At 53.9% G+C, this 20,176-nt stretch overlaps 1 protein-coding gene across 1 annotated transcript in view; it reads left to right on the top strand.

Annotated features, from left to right (window-relative positions):
* Positions 1 to 20,176, top strand: part of CDH22 (cadherin 22) — an 84,612-nt gene that overhangs the window by 11,622 nt on the left and 52,814 nt on the right. Inside the window, exon 3 of the mRNA XM_027775748.1 lies at positions 13,051 to 13,170. Within this exon, the coding sequence (XP_027631549.1) occupies positions 13,051 to 13,170 (120 nt within the window). The remainder of the gene's footprint in view (positions 1 to 13,050; positions 13,171 to 20,176) is intronic.

The following is a 20,176-nucleotide window of genomic DNA, read 5'->3' as shown; positions in this document are numbered from 1 at the left end:
TGGCTGGCTGCCCTGCCCCCTAGGAGGCCACAGCTGGCCGAGACACAACCTCCCCAGGACACAGCTCACACACAGAGCCCCAGACCAGGCCCGGCTGCACTTCCCCGGCTGCGGCTGGCTGCAAACCCAGAGCGCCTGCATGTGCACAGCTGTCCACGTAGTGCAGGAGGCTGAGGCTGCTGGACAGGGGAGTAGCTGACTCTGGGGCAGGCAGAAGAGCCAGGAACTGCTGCCCCAGGGCACAGGGTACAGATGGGAACCCAGGTGGCCACCGGGGTCAGTCTTAGTCCTGGGAAGTCACAGCTGCAGCCTGGACAAAGCCACACACATGACCTCACAGACATGGCTGTGAATGACACACACCAAGTCACACATCTGCACGGAGGCCACGCTCTGACACTCATATCCACATGGCACCAGGACACGGAGACTGAATGGTGGTGACTCTGCCTTCTCCCGCCACGGGACACCAGACAGCTGGCTGACCCTCAAGGCGCCATTGGGAGCCCTAGGCTCTAGTAGAAACCGGAGTCATGGGGTGAGGGGCACAAGCCAGCTGTTGCCATCTCCCTCCCCACCATGTCAGCCTATGTTGTCTGCAAGCTGGATTGGCCAGGAAGTAGCGGCTCGAGGTCCTGGACCATGCTCCACTGTTACCGTGCTGTGGCCCAGGGCTGGACGCTGCCTCTCCCAGCACCTCTCGGGCTGCGTTTCTGAAGCAGAGGCCCTTGGCTTTTGGGAAAGGCCGTAGTCTGCCTCAGCTTCCCCGGACTGGGCCACACCTGACAGGGCTGGTGGGTAATGAGAGGCAGCCAGCGGTGGAAGAGATGGAAGTGCGCCAGTAAGAACAGTGGGCATGAAGGAATGGTGGGCAAATGGGAATGACAAGGGTGAGAACACGGAAGTGGGCCCGTGTGCATGTGTGCAGGTGCACACGTGTGCCTGATGCACATAGGCGTTCCATGACATGCATGGCTCACCGAGGGCACTGTAAGGCCTGTGCATGCATGTGAAATGCTATGTATCTGGGTATTTATTTATTTGTTAAGCAACTATTTGTTGAGTACCTACTATGCACTGGGGACAAAGCAGTGTCCCCCAAAGGCAGACAAGAGTCCCTATTCTCATGGTGTTGGTGGTGGGGTGATATTCTAGCTAAAGAAGACAGACAGTAAGCAAGTAAACAAATAGATCATTGTTCCAGTAAGACCTCTCTGAGGATGCGACATTGAAGCAAGATTTGAAAGAAGTGAGGGCATGAGCATTCCTGGCAGAGGGACCAGCATGTGTAAAGGTCCTGGGGTTGAATTCCTCTGATCAGAAGTGGTGAGGAGACCAGATCGTGCAGCCATGCAGACCACAGTCAGGGTCTTGCCTTGTCTGCTGAGCAAGCTGGGACATCACCAAAGGGTCTCGTTCCGAAGAATGACATGACCTGACATAGGTTTCTTGGGCTCCGTGGCTGTTCCATGAAGAGGTGGGCAGGGGGAGGGCGGAAGCCGGCCTCCCCTGGAGGAGGAGGATACTGCAGTTACCTCGGCAGGAAGTGATGGCGGCTTAGAACAAGGCGGCACCGGTGGGGGTGTTGGAAAGAGGTTGCCTTCTGAATCTGTTTAGAAAGTACAGCTGAAAGCATTTGCTAATGGAGCATGCGGGGTGTGAGAGAGGAACCTCCAGGACTGTTGGGATTTTGACCTGAGCAATGAAATGGATGGAATTTCCATTTACTGAGATGGGAGGAGCAGGTTCACAGAAGGGAGGGAAACCCGAGGTGGGTTTCAGACAGGCTAAGTGAGGAGTACTGACTAGACAGCTGAGTGGAGAGCTTGAAAAGAGCAGCCGAAAGTCCGGGTTCAGTGGAGAGGGCCGCGCTAGGGAAAGTCAGACGTCGGTGGCAAAGACACAGAATTTCACAGCCTGGTGAGAGCCGGGAAATGAAGTTTTCAAAGGGGGAACAAGGGCTTGGAGAAATAGTGACATATCCAAGGTCACACAGCATGTTAGAGACACAGTCCCTGGCTCCCCAGGTCCAGCTGCCCATACCCCCTGACTTCAAATCTGGCCGATGAAGACATGGCCCTCTCTCACTTCCTCCCAAACCAATCACATTTCCGCACAGAGAAGGCCAGAAAGGTGGCGAGAGCTGGTGCTGGAGGAGGAAGCAGGAGCCACATCCTAGGACCCGAGGGCAGCAGGTGGCCTGGGAGAGGCATAGCAAGAGCATGACGTGTGCAGGCTCGCGTTTGAGGAAACTTCCTCTCTGGGGTGGAGGGAGGATGGGGTGGAGCAGCCGCTTAGCCGCCATGGTGGCTCATCCACCACCAGTCACTCTCCCTGTAGCTCTGAGAGGTGGCCAGACTGCAGCCAGGGTCCCCACTGAACAGATGGGAAAACCGAGCTCAGAGGCACGTTCCCACGCTCGCATGGCAAGTCAGCAGTCGACCAAGTTCTGGCTCAGTTCCCGGACTGTTTTACAGCTCGGGAAACCGAGACCCAGGGCAAAGACTCACTCAAGGTCACACGGAGAGCAGGAGGCAGGGCTGGCCCCCAGTCCATGAGCACCCGCCTAAAGAGACCCAGCCCCGCGTCAGCTCCCTCGCCCAGCCCACTGACACTCACTTTCCCCCCCGGGGGAAAGTCGAGAAGCTAGGTGCCTCCATTTGAACAAGCCGGGGAACCCAGGATGGGGGGAGGGAAGAAGCAGAAATTAAATTAGTTTATTTCGTTTGAGCAACTTTTTGAAGGGGAAGCAAATCTGACACCGAAGTGCTTGCGGAGACTCCAGGCGGCTTTGAAAATCAGTCACAATTACTGAGCCTCCTGATCCGGGCTGGGGAGGGCGGGCCGACATGCGGCAGCGGGGTCCGGGCAGCTTTGGAGATCAGAGGGAGCAGGGACACAGCTTGGGACTTGAAAGGCAGCAGCGCTCGCAAATTAAACCACTCACGGCTTAAAAGGGAAGGGAAGTGTGCCGCGGGCCTCCGATGAGCCACGCTGCTCAGGAGGGCATGCCAGCCATGCCGGCCTAATGCACCGAAGCAGGTCCTCGGCGGCTGGAGGGAAGCCTGTCTCCTGCCTGACCTTGGCAAGTCCCTGCCTCTCTCTAGACCCCAAGTTCCCTCATGAGCCTGGAGGGGGGTTCATTCATGCAACAGATATTTATGGAGTGCCTACGTGTGCCAGGCACGGTTCCAGGTGTTGGGGAGCCTCTGGAGGCATATATACGGCAGCAGGGGCAGAGGCGGGGAAGGGGACAACAGCGAATGTCTAATATGCCCAGTGGTGTGAGAGCCGTGCAGAGAAAGGGGACCGGGAGTGTTGTACGTGTGTGTGTTTGTGGGAGGGTGCTGTTTTAAAGAAGGGGGTCAGGGAAGGCCTATCTTCTTATAAGACAGTTGGACAAAGATCTGCATGAAGGGAATCAAGGAGCTATGTGAAACAGAGGTAGTTTTGGTTTTTTTAATTGCTATTATTTTTAAATTTCTTTCTTCCATGAGTGAGAGAGACAGAGAGAAAGGGAGGGGCACCCCCAGCAGGGTCTTCGTGTCATCTATTCCCAGCCTCAGCCAGACCCAGGTCACAGGCACACGTGCACCTGGTATGCTCAAGAAGGTCTAGATTCTAATCTAGAACCTTCCCATGTGGTGCAGCCTTGCAGAGTGTCATGTTATGCCCCCCCCAAACAAAGTTTGGTTTTCAAATGTTATTGTGCAACCAAATTACCTGGAGGGCCCGTAAAAACACAGGCTGCCACTCCCCTCCCCAGGGCTCTGGGTCAGTGGGTCTGGTCTCTTAGAATTGTTTGCATTTCCGACAAACTCCCGTGTGATGCCCATGCAGCTGGCGTAGGGACCACACTTGAAGAAGCTCGAGGAAGAATGTTCCAGGCCGGGAAGCCACAGGTGCAAAGGTCGTAAGGCATTGTGTGTTTGTTGTGTTTGAGGAATAGCCCGGTGGTCAGCATGGCTGAAGAAGGGTGAGGGGCAGTGCCCGGATAACACAGGGGAGGTACCGGAAGCAGATCCCAGAGGGCTCAGGAGCTGTTGGAAGGTTTCTGGTCTTGCTCCAAGTGAAAAGGTGAGTGGAGGAGTAGCACAATTCAAAAACCACTCATTGGCCGCCATGCTGAAGATAGACAGTAGGGGGCCAGGTCGGAAGTAGGGAGATCAGTGAGGAGCGACGGCAGTGGGGCCAGCGCGAGGTGCTGGTGACTGACCAGCGTCAGGGGGAGAAGCGTCGGATCTGGATGTACATTCGAAGGTAGAGTGAATGGGCTTTCGGAACTGAATCTGGGACATGAGAGAGAGAGGACACGAGGGCGCTGCTGAAGTGTTGGGCTGAGCAACTGTGGCTGAGAGGAGAGAACGCTCCGGGAGGAGAAAGTTGGCAGAACAAATTCAGAACTCATTCCTGGGCTTGTGAACAGTGAGCCGTCTGCTGGGAAGCCAAGTGGCAATGTCAAGGAGACGGTGGATCTCTGAGCCTCGGTGTTGCGAGAGAGACGGGGCAAGAGGTACAGCTTTGGCATCCTCAACGCAGACAGGGAATTTCCAGCCTGGGGCTGGATGAAGTCAACAAGGGAGCGAGTTGTGTTAGAACTGGAATAGACACCATTTCAATGTAGGCAGATGGGGCCCCTCCCCTAGGGTGTCCTGACCTAACCAGGGGACAGCAGTGAGAGTCTACAGTGACCCATTCAGTTTGCCTCCACCTAAGCATTGCCACCTAGCTACATGACACTACCCTTGGCACCATGGAAGACACAGAAACAAGAACTTCAACTCGACACACACCTGTTAACCAGGGCTTTATTCTAGGCCCTGCAGGAGACGGAAAGCTCCATAACTGAATTAAATTCGCACGTGTTTATTAGTACCTATTATACACAGGACTCCCAGTGTATTCGGCTCTGTAGGGCTTGCAAAGATGAGTCACCTGACTTAGCAAGTCTTGATCAGCACCCACTTTATATGCAGTACCGCAGAGGACAGAAACATGTGTAGTTGCTTCTAATTCAGTAAACACCTATCCGTGCTAACTAGTGGAGCAGGCGAGCAAGGTACTGCTCCTGCCCCTGGGTCTGGCAGACCAGTTTCCTCTCTTGGACCAGCTCTGATCAGTCGGTTGAGGTTACAGTGCTGTGTTGAGAAAGGGTCTGGGTCTCGTTCAGGCTCACCTGTAAAGGGATTTGCGATGTCAGCCATGAGCGAAGGCGGGAGAATGTGGGGGCCCGTCTGCTATGGAATCGGCATGGCCGGTCTGGGGACAGAGGCTCAGCAGACTGTGGAAATGGCCAGGGAGCCTGCTGCAGCCCCTCGCCTAGGTGTTCCAGCGCTCTGTGAGCAGCATCTGTAACAGGCGGAAACACTGTTCGGCAGTCCAGCCTGCGCTTCTGGGGACGCTCACTGGATAACAGCTATCGGCCAGCATTGCGGCCACAGAGCTGTTTCTCTTCGTTCTCACGATCCTCGGGAAGAAGCAGGCAGGTATTGCTGTCCTTGGTTTACCGACGAGGGAACGAGTGCAAAGAGGGACAGCGTGGCTTGTCTGAGGTTCCACAGCAAGAGCCAGAGCCAGGACTAGACCCAGAGCCAGGACCCAGAATCCGAGTAATCTGACAGCGACCCTGGCTTTCTGAGCAGGGATGGCCATTTCTCAGTAAGAACTTTACAGTTTGAGAATCGCTTTCACATCTCTAATCTCATTTCCTCCTCCCAGGGATGTAATTGGGTGAAACTTCAATGCCCCCAATTTACAGCTACAGAAACTGAGCCTCGAGATGGGGAAGAGGAATGGGATCCGGAGAGCCACATCGCCTAAATCCAGGGCGCGGGTGGCAGAGAGGAGGGGAGGAAGGCGGGAGGCAGCGTGGTCCCCAAAGGTCTCATTTGGGGAGGGAAGCAGCAAGCTGGGAGCCTCCAACTGTCCCATCTATAGCCGGAGAGTGTGGCTCAGCAGCCCTCAGGCCCAAGCCAGGAATCAATCGCAGGCCTCTGCAGAGACAACTTCTAAAGATGTTTTTAATTAAAGTCCAGGAAGATCTATATGTGCAATATCTCCTTGCCTAGCAACGGCACTGGCTCTCATCACCAGGCTGGGGGGAACGGGACAGGAGGTTTCTGGCACGGGGAGGCAGCAGACAGGAGCAGAGGCCCCAGCCCCCAGGGGTTAGCCCTATGGCCCACGTAACCTAGACAGGGAGGAGTGTATCCATGTCTCTGTCTCTTCCACCCACGAATCACTCAGCAAACACGAGCACCTTCTCTGTGTCCAGCCCTGTGCCCGCAGGGCCCCGGGGTGCGAGGGTGATGGAGCTACCATGCTGCTCTCGAGGGTCTAGCACACGGCAGGTGCTCTGTAGATGTCAGGTGAATGGATGGAACTGAATCCTAAGTGAAAAATGTTTACTTTCTGCAACTGCCAGAAGGATCCTATTGTAGTGACTTAAATTCTCGTTGTCCCAAACAAGCAAGGTCACTTAGCCACGGAACAGAGGGCTCACGTAGAGATCGAGGGGACAGGCGGGCTGGTACTCGCCATCTGGGATGGTGGGAGAGTCCTTTCTCTCAGGGGACACGTCATGTCTTGCAGGGGTAAGTCCATGGCTGGAATCTGCTGGGAAAGAAAGAATTAGGGGCAGGTGTTGCACTTTCCCAGAGACTCTGGAGGAGGGTGTTAGCAAGAAGGGAGGGTGGCCCTCACCTTCTTGGGCCAGACTAGCCTTCCTTCTGCTTGTCCCCTGCTCTCCGCTTCATCTGTGTCTCTGCCTCTTTGTTCCGTTGTATCTATCTCTGCTTTTTTTAAAAGAATTATTTTTATTTAATTTTATTTATTAATATTATTGTTTTAATTTGATATAGGGCATGTGCTCTCACCAGAGAGAGAGAAAGAGAGAGAGAGAGGGAAAGTGAGAAAGTAAACTGCCAGATTCAAGACTCAAACTGTGGTCGACCATGTGGGACTGAGTCCCGTCCCTTAACCACCATACCACCTGCCGGTCCCTCTGTCTCTGTTTCTTTCTTTTTTTTCTTTCTTTCTTTTTAATTTGCCAGAGAGCACATACATGGGACATAGAAACAGAGGAAGAAAGCGCCCACAATGGGGCATGGTCATATCACAGTCCCTTCTCCAGTCTCCTCTTGGGACCTTGGACACGCATGCACATGTACCCGGCATGATTTTCAAGCCACCGAGTCCGGGACTTGAACTGCAGTCAGCCATGTGGGAGTCCAGGGCCTTAACTCCTGCACCACCGGCCCCGTGTCTCTGTTTCTAATGGCTGTCATTTCCTACTTTGGCATTTCTGCCTTTGTTGGGCACACATCTCTGTCCACCTTCTCACTGTGTATTTCTGTCACTTGGACCCTCCGCTCTTCATCCAGGATCTCGATTTTCCCACTTTCTCTCCATCTTCTCTCTGGATATCTGTCCTTCCTGTCCTTGGTCTTCCACCTCTGCCCCATTTTCTTGCCCCACCTCCCTGTCACTGGTCTCTGGACCTGCCTCCTCCCCGCTAGCCTGCCACCTCCCCTCCCATGCAGCCACTTCCCTTCATCTCCTGAGGGTCATTCATCCACATTAGGCTGCCCTGGCTGGGCGGCTGGATACGGGGTCAAGACCAACCCAGCGAGCCGGCATCGTAAGTGATGGCTGAACGGCATCGTAAGTGATGGGTGAAGAGGGAGTTGGCATGGGGGCGGGGGGGGCGGAGTTTGAGAAGGGACTTGCTTCCTGTATAATCTGAGTATTTGGAGGGACGCGACAAGTGGTTTTTAATTTTTAATACAAAGTGTTCCACGCAGTGCTGGCAGCAGGGGGTGGGACTCATTTTTTATAAATGTTTGAGAAGCTAAATGTGAGCCTAGGGTTTCCCCGGACCCAGTGGGGAGGCAAAAGGAGGTAGGAAAGAGGCGTGATGGTAGTTAGAGCATCTTCACAACAAGGACCCTTGGTCACCACAGTTAGCGCTGTGTTCTTTTCCGAAGCACTTTGTCTCCTTCTCTCCTTAAGAGGTCTCCCACACCCAGGGAGGCAGGAAAGATAGTGTCAGCTCCATTTTACAGGAGGGGACTGAGGCTCAATCAGATTAGGTGGCTTTTCACAGCCACACAGAGCCAAAGACAGGGCTGAAATGAGAAGTCACACCTGCAACTCCTGCGCTCTGCTGCAGACAGCGCCACCTCCTCCTGGATCAAGCTGGGGCCCCTCCTGGGGGCTCTGGGGCCTCCATTATACCCTACAGATAGGAAAGTCAAAAAGGAAAGAACTGGGGCCAGCAGGTGGCCTGGTGGTTAAGGTGCTGGACTCCCACGTGGCCAACCACGGTTCAAGTTGCGGATCTGGTGGCTTGCTTTTTCACTTTCCCTCTCCCTCTGATGAATTGGAAAATAAATAAATAAATAAATTTTTAAAAATGGATAATTCTGAAAGAAAGAAAAAGGAAGAAAGAAAGAAGTAGGCTTCCCTTAAAAAAAAGAAAATTGGAGGAAAGAACTCCGGCCTGGGAGCCTAGACATAGGTTCCAACTCTGGCTCCATGACAGACTATGTCAGAGCCACCCAGATAAGTCAGAGATGAGAAATCGACAAACCTCTCCCTCCAGTGCCTCCTGACAATGCAGGGGGAGAGGAATCAGCCCCCGTAGAACACCTGCTGCACACCTGGCTTTGCAGCCTCTTACCATCATCTCTAACCCCATAGGATCCCTAAGAGTCAGGGAGGGTCCCTCCAATATCACAGATCAGGGAAAAGAGTTAGCAGAGGGTCCAGAGTGAGGAAGTGGATTTGAAACCAGGACTCTGATGCCAAAGCCCACCCAGTCTCCATGGAGGTGTGAGGGACGTCTGTTCTCAGGAGCGTCTGCTCTTTGCACTGGCTCTAGTTGGGAGGCGCTCTGGTGACCTGGCGTGGGGCATCCTGGCTGCTGCCTCTGGGTATCAGGCTCAGGGAGTCCATGAGGGCAACATGCTGGCTAGGCAGATGTCGGTTTTAATCTTTCTCTGCTGCTTACTAATGAGGGGTGACCTTTGGAAAGCCACTAGCCCCTCTGTGACTCAGTTTCCTCATCAGTTCAACCAGGGTTTGCGTCTAGGGCATCATCTGGGAGCCCAGGGAGCACTTTAGGATCATGCCAGGAGCTTTAAAAAATACCACTGCCTGGGCTCTGCCCCGGGAGAATTCTATTTCATTGGTCTGGGGATGGGCTCAGCATCGGTCTTATTTTAAAGCTCTCCTGAGGGCCTACCGTGCAGCCAGGTTGAGAACCACTGGTTTTCTGTGCTCTCTGAGGACCAGTCTTCTATGGCTAACATTTCACATAGACCCCCTGGGCCCTGAGATCCTATTTACTCAAGAATCAGTTGGCCAACACTTCCTGTTCCAGCCTGGTTTAAGCCCTTCACTGCAGCTTAGCCCCAGGGCCGGGCAGCACCACGGATAGCGAGTCCCTCCTGCCAGGGTGCCAGGACCACTTCTGAAGTCCGACTTGACCCAAATGCTGCCTCTCCTACTTCTCACCCCGTGAACTTGGTCAGTCACTGTCTTTGGCGTTGAGCATGGAAAGCTCTGTGAGTTCTCACCACTATTCCCGGAGTTTGGTGGGTTTTAGTATTATTAGTGTTTTCACAAATAAGGAGATTGAAGCACAAAGAGGGTCATGACTTAACTTCACCCGGCTTCCATTTCCTCATCTGCAGAGTGACTTTTAATAGCCTTTCTGTTGAAGTGCGAGTGTGAGATAGTATGCGTAAAGAGCTTAGATCACATTATCTAGCACAAAGTAGTTGTTCAGTAAGTGGAATACACCGTCATCGTCACTGGTTAACTTAACCCATGTAATAACGGGTTAAATGATTATTTCGCATTTGCACCCTTCATTGTGATAGCAGTTTCCTAGTCTGTAAAATGGCCGCGGTGGGAGGGCACTAGACTCCCACATGGCCAAACTGCAGTTCGAGTCCCAGACCTGGTGGCTTTTTCTCTCTCTCTCTCTCTCTTTCTCTCTCTCATGAGTGCACGTGCTCTAAAGCAAATTTTAAAAATAATAATTAATTGATTTATATATATTTTTTAAAATCACCACAGTGCAGGGGTGTGCTGGATTGGCATGTACCAGCTCATGAGATATGCATTTTTATTAGGAGAGGTTTGGAGGGCCAGTTGACATCATACTGGCAACTCAGAAATGGGCTGCAGTGGAGCATTTACACCATAGAAATTGGCAGACACTACAAAGCAAGGCATCCCTGCCCACCCCTCCTCCCCCAGAATCGGAAGTTAGACACTTGGCAGCACTCCACTGCATCTGTGTCTCAGAGCTGGTGTGAGTGAGGGCTAAAGGAGAGAATGGGCAAGACACTGCCTATAAAATGTAAACTGCTGGGGCCAGCAGGTGGCGTGGTGGTTAAGATGTTGGACTCCCATATGGTCGACCATGGTTCGAGTCCCGGACCTGGTGACTTGCTTTCTCGCGCTCTCTCTCTCTCTCTGGTGAGCACGTATGCCCTATAACAAACTTAAAATAATAAAAATGATAATAAATAAAGCTTTTTTAAAAAATGTAAACTACTGACCCTGGGGGCTGGGGGTTGTGACCCCAAAGCAGTCCTACAGCAGCCACAAGCCTGACACCTTTTTGTCTGCAAATTCTGGGGAGCTGCTGACTTGCGAAGAAGGTGGGAGGGGGCTTCTGGCCCTAGGAAGGCTTTCCCATGGGGCCTGGGGAACCGTGGTGAATCACTGACCCCTTGCCATCCCCACGTGCAGCATTAACTGTAATGGCTGCAATAAAGAATCCCAGATTGGGGAAACGACTCCATCATCCCCTCGGGAGGCCCTGGGATGCAGCCAAGGAGACAGAGAGAGAGAGAGCTCTGCCGTGTCCCCGGGGAGTCACTCAGCCCGGAATTGTGCCTTGCCCAGGGGGTGAGGGGAACTGCAGGGGGAAGTGACAGGAGACCCTCTCTCCTCACAGTCCCAACAGCACAATTTGCTGTGCAACCACTCTGAACCCGAAGCTTTATGTGTGTTCTCACGTCCCGTCGCTTGGCGAGGGAGGCGTGATTGTGCCGTGTGCGCTGGCCTCCCAGCCTCCAAGCCTCCCAGCCTTGGGAGACAACAGCCACCTGCATTTACTGGGCTCTCTGCGGGCTGGACACTGTCCTCGGTGCTGAACGTGGGAATCACTGGAATTCTCCAGATGATCTCAGGAGGTTGATAACAGGAGGTAACCACCCTCGTTTCATGAATGAGGAAATGCAGGCACAAAGAGGTTCCTGACATGTCCAAGGTCAGACAGTGTTAGTACCGTCCGTGATGTGATTTATTGCACTGGACTCTGTCCCCAAAGTCACTGTACTGGTGCTGACACTGGTACCCAAAAAGGCTTTGGGAGCAGAGATTTCTGGGTTCACATTACACCATTTCCTCACTCCATGCCCTTGGTCAGTTCTCCCCACTTGACTTGCAGCATTAGAGAGGCCCCGTCTGTCTCAGAGATGCAGCGAGGGTTAGAGCTAGCCACTGGCGTGCTGATGAACCTGCTCCACGGCAGTCCGTTTCCCTTCTCTTCCTAGTCAGAAGCACCTGGGGCCATGTCCTCGGCCCTGACGAGGCCCTGGCACCAGCATCGGGAGGGAGGGGGCTTGCCCATGCCTGTTCCCCAATTTCTCCAGGCAACTCTGACATGGTTGACATAGAGCTGGAGCCGCCCAAGAAAGAGGCGCATTGCAGGGTGGGTTGAGGAGGCTCCAGCTGGGAGGGAGAACCCGGAGAGGGAAATGAGAAATGCAAAAGAGTGAAAAATAAATACATGTGTCTGTCTGGAATGATCGAGGGCCCCAGGCTGGAGGCGGGAGAGGCAGGCAGTGGGCTGGGCTTAGCAGAATTGCTGCAGTGGCATTTCCAGGCTCTCTCATTAGCCAGACAGTGACCCAGCCTCACCTCCCACATGGCTCCCTGCTGGCCCCACCCTGCCCCGTCAGCCCAGCACCCGTGGAATGGACTTCTCAAAGTGGGATCTCAGTCTCCTCCCTTTGGGTCATATCCTGAGCTCCGAAGACTTCCTCTTTGGTCTTCTGCCCACCCCTTTCTTTCTGGCCAGATTTTGGATGGGCCAGACGGCTTGGCTGGCCCTTCCGTCTGACCCCTCCCCCGCCCTGGTCCAGCCTCACGTCCCAAGCCCTGCTTTCGTCAAATTGAACATGATGTCAAATTAGAGCCATCTCTGGGACAGGCCGAGAGAAGCTCCCAGTTTAATGAGGCAGCGTCGAAAATCAATAACTTAATTGCCGCTGTTTGATGGACTTTTATCCAATTTATACTCTCCCCAGCAACCTACGTGCGGAGCATCAGAAGTGTGTGTGTGAGGGGGGCTGTCTGGACACCCTGGGGGAGGGGCGGGGAGGGGAAGGGATGGGTGAGGAGGACACCAGGGCCCACAGCTAACTACTTCCCAAAAGGAAGACTGGGCACTGCCCTTCTCCTGCCCAAATACCCAAAGATGTGGCTTCTAAGCCCCATTGAACTCGGTGGTCCCTCCAAGCTGTCCCCTACCGTGGTGGGGACCGGGGAGGCACAAGTCCTAGAGGAACCTGGAGGAGCTGGGGTAGGTAGGAAGCCCTCGGGGTTGGGAGTTGGGTGCCTGACTCCACTCTGGGCTTTGATTCCGACTGGGGGTGAGAACTGTTGCCACAGCCGCTGAGAGAAGCTCTGAGCTGCTCGTGCTGGGAGTTTAAAATGCACTCCCTCAACCTGGTGGCTAATATCAACCCCATTTACTTGAAGATGAATCTGAGACTCAGAGCGGCTGCTGCCCCTTGCCAGAGTCCCAGGTTGGGAACCACCCAAGGGAACTCTGAGTCAGATCTGGGGGCGATGGGGAAGGGGAAGGCCTTGACTAGGAAAGAGATTGGGACCCAGAGTGGGGGCTGGTGTCCATCACCTCCAGGGGTCTGCAGAGGGTCTCTTCTCCAAACTTCCCTGGGTGGGGAGGATGCGGGGGAGCCCAGCAGCCCCAGGTGACCCCTGTCTCACTTGGTCCCCCGGGCCCAGGCACGTCTGTGATGCAGGTGATGGCCTCCGATGCGGACGACCCCACATACGGCAGCAGCGCCCGGCTGGTGTACAGCGTGCTGGACGGCGAGCACCACTTCACCGTGGACCCCAAGACCGGTGAGCTGGGAGCCTGGCCAAAGGCGCAGAACCAAACCAGGGGGCGGAGCAAATGCAAAGGGTGTGGCCACTCCAGTGGGCAGTGCTGGGACGTGCAGCTCCAGGGGAGGAGCTTAAGGGCAGAGCCAGGGGCTTGGTGCTCCTGAGAGCCAGAGGCTGGAACAGACTGACACCAAAGACCACCCCCTGATAGCTGCCCTGAGCCCTCTCACCTGCCAGCACTGAAAGCAGCACCCTGGATTTCCAGGATACCCCAGGGTCGCAGGGAAGGTGGGGTGGCTGGGTAGAAAGAGGGAAGGACCGAGGAATAAAATAAGACAGACGAGGAACTCATGCAAAATCAACAGAAAACCAAAAAGACAAGAGGTGGCTGCTGTGGGCACCCTGAAAGTCCTGAGAGATCCAAAGCTAGAGGTCCACGTGTCGTTGGGGCTGAACTGAGTCAGGCACATCCACAGTCCTTACCAGGTTGCAAGTGGGGGGTGGGGAGCCGAAGAAGGGCACCTTTCCGCAGTTTGGAGCGCTCTGTTAGCAATCCGATGAAAAAACCCTTAGAGACCGGCACAGAGGCTGGGGTCTTATTTGTTGGTCCCCCTTGCCCAACGCCTCCTAACAATGGTGCTGCACTTCACCCTCACTTCTCTGGCTCTGAGGTGAGACCTTGATGAGCGTCTAGAGAGCGCCAGGAAGGAGAGAATCAGGAGACTGAGGCTCAGAGAGGGGGTGACTGTCGAGGTCACACAATGGTGAGTGGCTGCAGACCAACCGGGCGCTCTCACCGCTTCTGGGATAAGAGGGGCAGGGCAGCAGTCGACATCAGACATCAGACCCCACGGAACTTGTCAAATGCCATCGCGGGGCTCACGGTCCTGGGAGTCGGGGGACAGGCCAAGGCGGAGGTGATTAGGATACAGGCTTCTCGGAAACCGTAGCAGCGATCTCCAAGGGTAGGATGGTGTCGGCCAGCCCGAGGTTCCAGAGAAGGGCGTTCCAGGCCGAGGGCACGGCACAGGCAAAGCTGGAGGAGGAGAACAGTCTGAGGCATGAGGGGAATTGTAAGCGACTCTGGCTGGGGAACCAAGAGTGTTGAGAGGCGATGGAGAGGTGCAGGGCCCAGCTGTGCTGGAGGAAGCCAGGCTCAGGAACTGGGGTTTCATTCCCAGGGCAATGGTAGGGAGGGGGAGGGTTGATGGTTAAGGGTTTTGGGTTCTTGTGTGTGTGTGTACGTGTGTGTTGTTTTATTGGGGAGGGGGAGGAATGTTCCAGTCTATGAGCACAATTACAAAATGTATTCTCTTACACAAAATATCATCATGACCTTTCTTCTCCTTGCAAATTTTAGGAACTCCTCAAACATCACAAGAATGTTAAAAAGAAAAGAAAACACTTCCTAGGCCCTGTCCTCCGTCACTGTAGCCCCAGAGGTAGCCACTCAGGGTATCTATCCTGTGAGATTGTGAACTTATTCACTCAAAAAGCATGAAGTCATTTTTAAAATAGATAACAATCATTTCCAGGTTCATAATTTTTAAAGTCCAGATGGGCACTTACTAGCAATTCTTCACCCCACCCGGCTCCCCAGCCACCCAGCTCTGTCCCCTAGGCAGCCGATGTAATTTCCTCGTGTATCTTTTCAGAGCTACTCCACGCACGTGTGAGAAAATAAGGTCCATGTACTTGTTTTATTTTACACCAGCGGTGGCCGCGAACACCATACGCACCGCCTGCCTTTCTCGCTTCACAATACATCTTGAAGATTATTCCGTATCAGTCCATGAAGCGCTTCCTCATTCTTTTGTTTAACCGCTGTTGTGGACACACTGAAATTTATCTCGCCAGTCCCCTACTGATGGACACTTACGCCGTGTCCAATCGTTTGCCACAACGAACAACGCCATAGTGGATAACCTCACACATACATCATTTGTGCTCGTGTGAGGGTATCTGCAGGATGATTTTCGGGAAGTGGGAGGGCTGGGTCAAAGGGCACATGCATTTGGAGTCTCGAGAGAGAATGCCGAAATGTACCAGATGACGCTCCTGCGAGCCACATAGAAGAGTGCCTGTTTCCCTCCTCGCCAGCACGGTGGGTTCATTGATGACTTCTAAGCAGGGAAGTGACATGCTCAGGGTTTCATTTTAACAAGATCCCTCGGGCTGCTACTGTGCAGCATGGCTCGGAGGCACAAATTGGAGGCAGGGAGGCCCCGGAGACAGGGTGCCCAGCACAGAGTCCCAAAGGATAAAAACCAAAGGCCTACACCTTCCTCAACACCCACCCAGACTCCTTCACCTGCCTGTCTGGGTAGGAGGCCAGAGATGGGGAGGGACTGGGAGTGAAGGTTAGTGGAAGTGCTGAGGATCGAGAAGGAGGATGGCAGTGAGATCCTACAGAGGCCAAACCTTGGGGGGGCCTAGATGAATATATGGGACTGGTTGAGGAGGACTGGGGGTCCCGAATGTCCCTGATTCCTCCCTCAGCCTAGGCCTGTGTGTTCATCTAAGCGAGGGCATCGCCTATTGCCACAGAGGGAGGGATGTGAGTTAAGCAAACCATCTAGGAGCAGAGAAATTAGCGAATGTGCCCTAGAATCTATCGGTATAGAACTAAATCATTGCATTTTAACCATATTGGCTTTAAGAAGACAGGAGGGGGAAAGGAATACCTAGATGGTTGGGGCTCTTTCAGCTTCGGGTTCCCCACGTGCACAGGAGAGTAATAACACCCACCTCACACGGTTGTCATGAGGATTCGCGGGAGAGCTCACCCATCCCTTCAACCTGATTTACTGAGTGCTTACTTTGTGCCCTGCTCTGTTCTGGGCACGAGGAACACAGCAGTGGGCAGATCTAGGACTGTACTTCATAGAGCTTTACTGAAGTGGGAAATACAGAAAATCTGCATGTAAACATGTCATGTCAAGGAGCAGCGAGTCTAGGAAGAATGTGGAACAGGGTGAAGGGGTAGGCTTAGCCTAAGAAATCAAGACCTGCCTTTCTGGGGAAGCGATCTTGGGCAGACACCTGAATGACAGGAGGGTGTGAGTAGCATGGATTTCTGGGGAAAGGCCCTGCAGAGGATCGGTGCGTGTGTAAAGGGCTCAGTGCGACGCCTGGCATAGTGACGCGGATGATGAAGCTTTCATTCATTTAGACGGAGGAGGTGGGGGCCTTCGGAGGATCGGGGTGGAGGAGAGGAAGCACAGACATACCAGAAGAGCCAGAATTAAGTCTTGAGAGGTGGCGAGTCAGCGGAGGAAGGATCAGACCCCAGGTGCATGAGTAAGAAGGAGCATGCCCCAGCGCAGAGGGCGGCGAGTGAGGGGCCGTGGAGTCTGGGAGAGCAGGAACAGTTCGTGAGACGCCAGACATGAGCACCAGAAGAGCAGGCGAAGGAGTTGAAAAGGCGCCCTTGTTCTAGGGTCCCTCAGCGTCTCCGGCTGAAAGGGCCTTTTGGATATTCCCCAGGAAGAACCAGAATCCTCCTGCCCTTGCCCACAGCCCCTCTGCAAGAGCCGCCCTGGTGCCATTCCCAGCCCCAGCTCCATTTCCCCAGCCAGGAATATTCCGCTGATGCGGGTCTATATTTAGCAGCTGCTGCGAGGTACAGTCTGTTCTCGCTGTGCAGATAGCAGGGAGCAGAGCCGGAACGGGGCCTGAGAGGAAGGTGTGAGGGAAGGGGGGAGGTGGGGCGGGCGAGGCCGAGCGCCAAAGGAGGAATTAACTTGTGTGTTTTAAAGGCCAGCCCTGCCAGCAAGCCCCCCACAGGGGCGACAGGGATGGCATTTGCGGGCTAATGAGGCGTCACACGGGCTTCAGGGTCCCTTCTGCAGCATTTGGAGGGGACAGCAGGGGTGGCATGAACAACAGCTGGAACGGGGACAATGGGTGACAAGGCTGCAGGGAACTGTGGTCAGGTTATAATTACCAGCCTCCGTTCTAATTACCCCCACCCCAGTGGGAACAGAAAGATTCTCTCAGAAAGGTCTCTGCTGAAAATTCTCAGCTAGCCCAGAGACATCTGTTTCACCAGGAGGGGATAAAGCCAGGGTTCAATGCCGGACCTGGGGGTCAGGAAAACGAGCTAGACCTCCTCGTCCCTGCTCTCACAGAGCTTTTGTTCTAACAGAGAGGCCAGAAACAAACAATTACACCCAGGCTGCTAGAGTGGCGATGAGGGCAGTCAGAGTTGACCAGTCAGTCAGAATGTTATTTGAGCACCTACTATGTGCTGGGCCCTCGGGTTACAGTGATGAGCAAAAGCAGCACAAATCTTGGCCCCCCGGGGAACTGAGTCCTGGGAGACTTGATCCAGGATGTGAGGAAGGATCAGTGAAGCAGCTCCAGAATGTGAGACCGGCTGTTGGAAGCTTCGTGTCATTCCATCTTCTCAGCAGCCCTACTAAGTGGGTACCTCTGTCTTACAGAATAAGAAGCAGAGGTTCAGACAGACTCAGGAGCTTGCAAGTAGCGTGTGCATGGTGGAAAGGGTCAACCCATTTTCTGTCTGACTCCAGAGTCTCCCTACTACACTGCCTTATATCTGATTCTGGGTAACCCTGGCACGTAGTAGGCCCTCAGTCAGAGTCAAATGAAGGAATGAAGGGATGAACAAATTTGCAGAGCAAGGAGGTTTCAAGAACCATTTTACAGACCGATTTGGGATTTTTTAAACATCCCAGACCTGTCCTGGGAGCGCACAGCCCCCACGATGCTTCTCCTGCATCAGGAGGTAGAGTGGGCAGTGGAACACAAGATGCTGTGAATTCCTCCCATCCCTGCACGTGGCCTCCTAGCATTGTGACTTGCCACTGCCACTACATGGCAAAGGGGGTTGTGGAGGCAGCAGGTGGCATAGAGGTTAAGGTGCTGGTCCCATATGACCGACCACAGTTCAAGCCTGGACCCAGTAGCTTGAAAATCATGCCAGACACGTGTGCACACATGCATAATACCAAGAGAGGAATGGAGGAGAAGAGATTGCAGTGTGGCCATCCCCCATGAGGGGCGATTTCTCACTTTCCCTCTCTTCTGTCTCTGTCTCTCTCCAGTGAGCACACACGCCCTATGGCAAAAAACCTAACAACAATAAAAAGATGGGGACCAATTTCTTACCCCCTGAATCTGGGTTGGCCCATGACTTGCTACGGCCAATAGAATGTAGCAGAAGTGATACCGTGCGATCCCAAGATTAAGCCTAAGGGGTCTTGCAGCTTTCGCTTTTGCTCTCCTGAAACAGTCCTGAGACCACCGCGTGTGAAAGGATGCCAGCCTGCTAAGACCAGGGGACCCACATGCCCTGGCTGACAGCCCACGTAACTACCAGACCTGTAACTGATACCAGCTTGGCCCCTCTGGCCCAGCTTGGCCTTCAGTGAAACACAGCTACACGAGTGAGCCCCCCAATTTCTGTGTTAGTCATCTACAGCAGTGTAACAGGCCCCCCAAAACTTTGTGGCTTAAAACAACGACAATGGGGATCAGCAGATGGTGTAATGGTTACGTTGCTAAGACACCTACATAGTCGGCCGCGGTTCAGGTCCTAGATCTGGTGACTTAAAACTCATGCTGGCAGCATATGTATGTGTGCATGACCAAGATCCTGAGAGGAGAATGGAAGAGAAAGGACTGCGGTGTGGCCATCCCCCCAAGGGGTGATTTCTTGCTTCTTGCTTTCTGTCTCTCTGTCTCTGTCTCATCAGCGAACACAGGAACCCTATAGCAAAAATCTCTCTCAAAAAAACAAAAAAGACAATGAATTATTTGTCACAGTTCTGTGGGTTGGCTGGGCAATTTGTTTACTGAGGTCACTTCGGTGGCAACAGTTGGCTGTCAGGCTTCCGGAGGCTGACTCAGTTGTGAGGGGTGGAGTGGGGACAGCTAGCATGGCTGGGCTCCTGTCAGCGTGGCTTTTCATCCTGGACTTCCTCACTACATGGTGTTCGCAGGATTCCAGGAGGATGGGCTCCAGGACATAAGGGTTTCTCAGACCTCTGCTTTCATTGCACTTGCTGATGTTCCATTGGCCAATGCAAGTCACATGGCCAAGGCCAGATTCAGTGTAGCAGGGGACAACCCAAGGGCATGATACCCCATACTGGAAGGTCTGATTCATTGGGAGCTATCACCATAGCAACTGACGATAGCATGTGGCCCCAGGAGCAGGGCCCAGGAGTGCCATGGCTTAGAGAGGCACCTACATGCCCTATGAGGCTTCCTGAGCAGCTTCTAAGTGAGAAGAGTTGAGTGCCTTCAGTTCCTCTGGGCCTGCAAGTGTCAGCAGTGAGGCCAGCCACGTGGGGCCTGTCTCACCCATAGGGACAGAGCCAGGCCCCTGCTCCAAGCCCCACTTGGAGCTGGGGCACTGAACTTTTGGTACCCAGACCCACGGATGCACAGTGGCCCCAGCCCTCCATCGCCCCCCTACATTCGGTGCACCCCTGGGGGTAAGCTACGTGCAGGAAGCTGGGCGTGCAGCACGTGCTCACCTAGTCAGCTCTGTTTCCTGCCATGTGCCTGGGACCCTGCCCTCAGGCCTAGCGGTCACTGCACTCCCTGCCTGCCTGCCCTCTCTGCCTGCCCTCCAGCTTTCTCCCTCCCTTCCTGTTACTCTCCTCTGGTTTTGCACATCTCTTCTGCTCTCTATTGGCCTTTCATTCTTTCCTTTCTTTCTCATAGGTCTCTGTCCCCCCGTCAGGCCTCCCTCCTATGCTCTCTTCCTGGGTGTCTCTCTGTAGTTCTCTCTGACTCTCTCTCTGCCCTCTCTCCTCCTCTCTTCTTCTGACTCTTCAGGTCTCCCTCCCTCTCTATCTCCTTCACCTCTCCTTCTCCTCTTTTCCTTTCTCCTTCTCTGTCTCTGTGTGCATGTCTCTCTCCGTGTTTCTCTCTCTCCTGCCTTGCACGAGGTTTCTCCCTCTCTCCTAAGACTCCTTTTCTTCTCCCTTTCCTTCCTTCTCTGCCACCCTCACCCTTCCTCCTCTCCCGTCTCTCCCCTCCTGCTCTTTCC

This window comes from Tupaia chinensis, unplaced genomic scaffold, assembly GCF_000334495.1.
Source record: "Tupaia chinensis unplaced genomic scaffold, TupChi_1.0 Scaffold000602_1, whole genome shotgun sequence".
NCBI lineage: Eukaryota > Metazoa > Chordata > Mammalia > Scandentia > Tupaiidae > Tupaia > Tupaia belangeri.
Note: the sequence above shows the minus strand (reverse complement) of the source record. Positions and strands in the feature narration are given on the sequence as shown.